The 3316-nt window shown below is 39.3% G+C and overlaps 1 protein-coding gene across 1 annotated transcript; it reads left to right on the forward strand.

Annotated features, from left to right (window-relative positions):
- Window positions 1-826: 826 nt before the first annotated feature.
- LOC137718762 (aspartyl protease family protein At5g10770-like) lies at window positions 827-3316 on the forward strand. The gene is made up of 2 exons (XM_068458299.2): window positions 827-1051; window positions 1753-3316. The coding sequence occupies exons 1-2, from the start codon at window positions 868-870 to the stop codon at window positions 3060-3062; spliced, it is 1494 nt and encodes a 497-aa protein (XP_068314400.2). The 5' UTR covers window positions 827-867; the 3' UTR covers window positions 3063-3316.

Below are 3316 nucleotides of genomic sequence, written 5' to 3' on the forward strand. Positions count from 1 at the left end.
TAAGTCTGAAAGAAAGATCATGCCCATAAGACCAAGTATTATTATATCACGGATAATTTAATTCTCAAACATAGTAATCAAAGCAATAAACTTGTCTTAAGATTGTTAGAAAAATATGAGCTAATTGCCGTATAATTGCATAGAAAATAAAAAAATAATTCATGCAATTATATATCAAAGTAATGCATGCACATAAGTAACCAATGTTAAATGAACATGACATAATGGATTAAAAAAACTTTAAAATATGGTCGAGGCAAGTGTTGGACACTATGTTCTTAAGATAAGTTTATGCCCTACTATGATACTCATGGCTGACCAGAGCTTGTCTCCTATGATACAACGACCAAGTCCTTATAATAGTAGCACTCCATATCATAAGGCTCCACTGAACCATGATTGTGTAGAAAACTCTCTTGTATGGACTTAAAGAGACTCTCTAACTTTTAGTGCACTATATGTATGAATATATGGATGATGAAAAATTGTCCAACGACTATAGGGCTTCCCTATTTATAGAATTTGAAATACCTCTTTGAAAAACATGTGATTGTTCATAAAAAGTTAAAAGTTATAACTCTTCAATAGGATAGCAACGTATTTCCATTAAGACATTACTTCTAAGTTCCACTCATTAATAAATTTAATATAATAATAATATTAAATTTTCCATCGTACTTAAACTATGATTACCAATTGATCAAACTATGTACTCTTCAACGGAAAAATAATTAAACCCGACAACACACAGTTGCCATCCCTGCATATCTTCCAAATTTCCAATTAGCATATAAGGTTGAGAACGTATGCTTACAGGAACAACATTATCAAGAGGAAATAGCAAGAAGACTTGCTAATTTGCTATCCATGGCAACTCCCATTTCTAGCTCCTCCTTGTTCCTTAGATTTTCCATTGGTTTATCAGCATTTCTATGCCTAATTCTCTGCTCTTTGGCAGTAAGAGATACAAAAACCCACCTCCTTTCACTTACTCACACCGTTGAAGTCAACTCTCTTCTACCAGCAAACACCTGCAGCCCCTCCACCAAAGGTTAATCCCATATTCTCTCTAGCTAACTCCTCTATCCATGCACGCAGATGTTGTCTTTTCAACCTTTCAATGGAGCGTACTCTGCTTGCTTTATGTACGGATTATTGCATGCATGGTGCTGAATGAGTGCAAGTACGTGGAAATATTTTATAGAAAAAATTAGGTTTAAATCCTTCATTTTTCTATTCCATCGATTGAAATCTTTTTCTTTTTTTAAATTTTTTATCATGGTCCTTTGATTCTTATCCACGTTAATATTTTAATAATTATTTACATGTCAACATAATTAAATTTAATTTTCCAAATAAATCCACTTAATGTTAAAAACGTCACCTTTGGTATGTTTATATTTATGGCTAAAATGTACCCACTCCGCTATGTATTTTAACCATCAAAACCGTCCATCTTTTTATGAATAAAATGGACGGATATGGTTTTACAAAAAAATTCTAAATCGTTAATTTAACGGTCATATGATTTCAGATTTAAATGATTTTTAGTAGACACGATCTTTGAGGAATATAAAAAAGATAGATGATTTAAATAGCATTACACTTTGAATAATTGAAATACATTACGAACTAAGCTTTATAAAAACATGTGTAAAAAAAAGCGGTGCCACCATTCTGTCCCCACACAATATATATTTTGTGACTATTAACTATGTATGTAATGACACACCTATACATGTTTCAATTCAGGTCATGACAATAAGGCGGCATCCGTACTGAAAGTGGTCCACAAGCATGGCCCATGCAACCAATTCCACCAACTCAAATCAAACAGTAACCCTGCCGATCAAGATGAATATCACACACAAATCCTCAAGCAAGACGAAGCCCGAGTCAACTCAATCCACTCCCATTTCAACGACCCAATCCATAATTACAGAATCCCCGTCCCACTTGCACAATCCGACGCCACCGTGATTCCCGCCCAGTCCGGCAGCGTACTTGGTTCAGGAAACTACATCGTCAGTGTTGGCTTGGGCTCACCCCAGAAGCAACTCTCGCTTGTATTCGACACCGGTAGCAGTCTCACTTGGACGCAGTGCCGACCATGTTCTGTATCTTGTTACCAACAGAAAGATCCCATCTTCGACCCTTCTCTCTCTACCTCTTACTCCAACATCTCCTGCAACTCCGCCGCGTGTTCCCAACTTGCAGCCTCCGGTGTCGCTAGCAATTGTTCCGCCTCCACCTGTGTTTACGGCCAACAGTATGGAGACCGTTCGTTCACAGTCGGCTTCTTTGCCAGCGAGAAGTTAACTTTGACTTCAACAGATGTTTTTAATGGTTTCGTCTTCGGCTGCGGCCAGAATAACCAAGGCTTATTTAAGGGCATTGCCGGTTTGCTCGGTCTCGGTCGAAGCAAGATCTCCCTCGTTGAACAAAGAGCTCAGAAGTACAACAGATTCTTCTCCTACTGCCTCCCCTCCACTTCAAGCTCCACCGGCTACCTCAGCTTAGGCAACTCCGACAATGGACGTTCAGGATATAACGCCGTCAAGTTCACACCGCTCACCACATTATCTCGAGGCAAGTCATATTACGGCCTCGGACTGGTCGGTATCAGCATCGGTGGGAGTCAACTGCCAATTTCAGCTTCGGTATTTTCGACTTCGGGAACAATTATCGATTCGGGGACTGTGATCACGCGCCTCCCAGCCACTGCATACACAGCCCTGCGGAACGCATTTCGAGAAGCGATGAAGAGGTACCCAACTGCTAAGTCGATTTCTTCCCTGCTGGACACGTGTTACGATTTCAGTGGAATCAAAACGATAACCTTTCCAAAGATAGGGTTTGTGTTTGGCAATGGGGTTACGGTAGACGTGGACGCAACAGGAATATTAGTCCAGCAGAGTGCTTCGCAGTTTTGCTTGGCGTTTGCCGGAAAGAAATATGATAGGAGTGTCGGGATTATTGGGAACGTTCAACAGAAGAGGTTGCAGGTAGTGTATGACGTTGCTGGTGGAAAGGTTGGATTTGCCCCTGATGGTTGCCAATGATTCATTAGGTGAACCAACAGATACAATTGTAATACTGATACACCTAAACAAAGTGGATAGGTTATGTGTTAGTAATACAGCTAGTAAATTAAAAATAAAACATTGGTTTCCCAACCAAAAAAGATATTAAGTAATAACGTATGTATGTTGAGAATAATTTTGAGGTGTACTCAGAATATGGTCATGTGTTTAGAGCTCGAGAAAGTATAAGTCAGAGGAGAGGGAGGGCATATACCCTCTCGCTTTTTTCCAAA

The sequence above is a fragment of the Pyrus communis genome, chromosome 8 (genome assembly GCF_041283825.1).
Source record: "Pyrus communis isolate YQ-2024b chromosome 8, ASM4128382v1, whole genome shotgun sequence".
Lineage (NCBI taxonomy): Eukaryota > Viridiplantae > Streptophyta > Magnoliopsida > Rosales > Rosaceae > Pyrus > Pyrus communis.

What these genes read in the sequence shown, in the direction of transcription:
- LOC137718762 (XM_068458299.2), top strand. Translation starts at nt 868, where the DNA reads ATGGCAACTCCCATTTCTAGCTCCTCCTTGTTCCTTAGATTTTCCATT. An exon ending in CTGCAGCCCCTCCACCAAAG is followed by an intron (nt 1,052 to 1,752) that starts GTTAATCCCATA and finishes GTTTCAATTCAG; the next exon opens with GTCATGACAATAAGGCGGCA.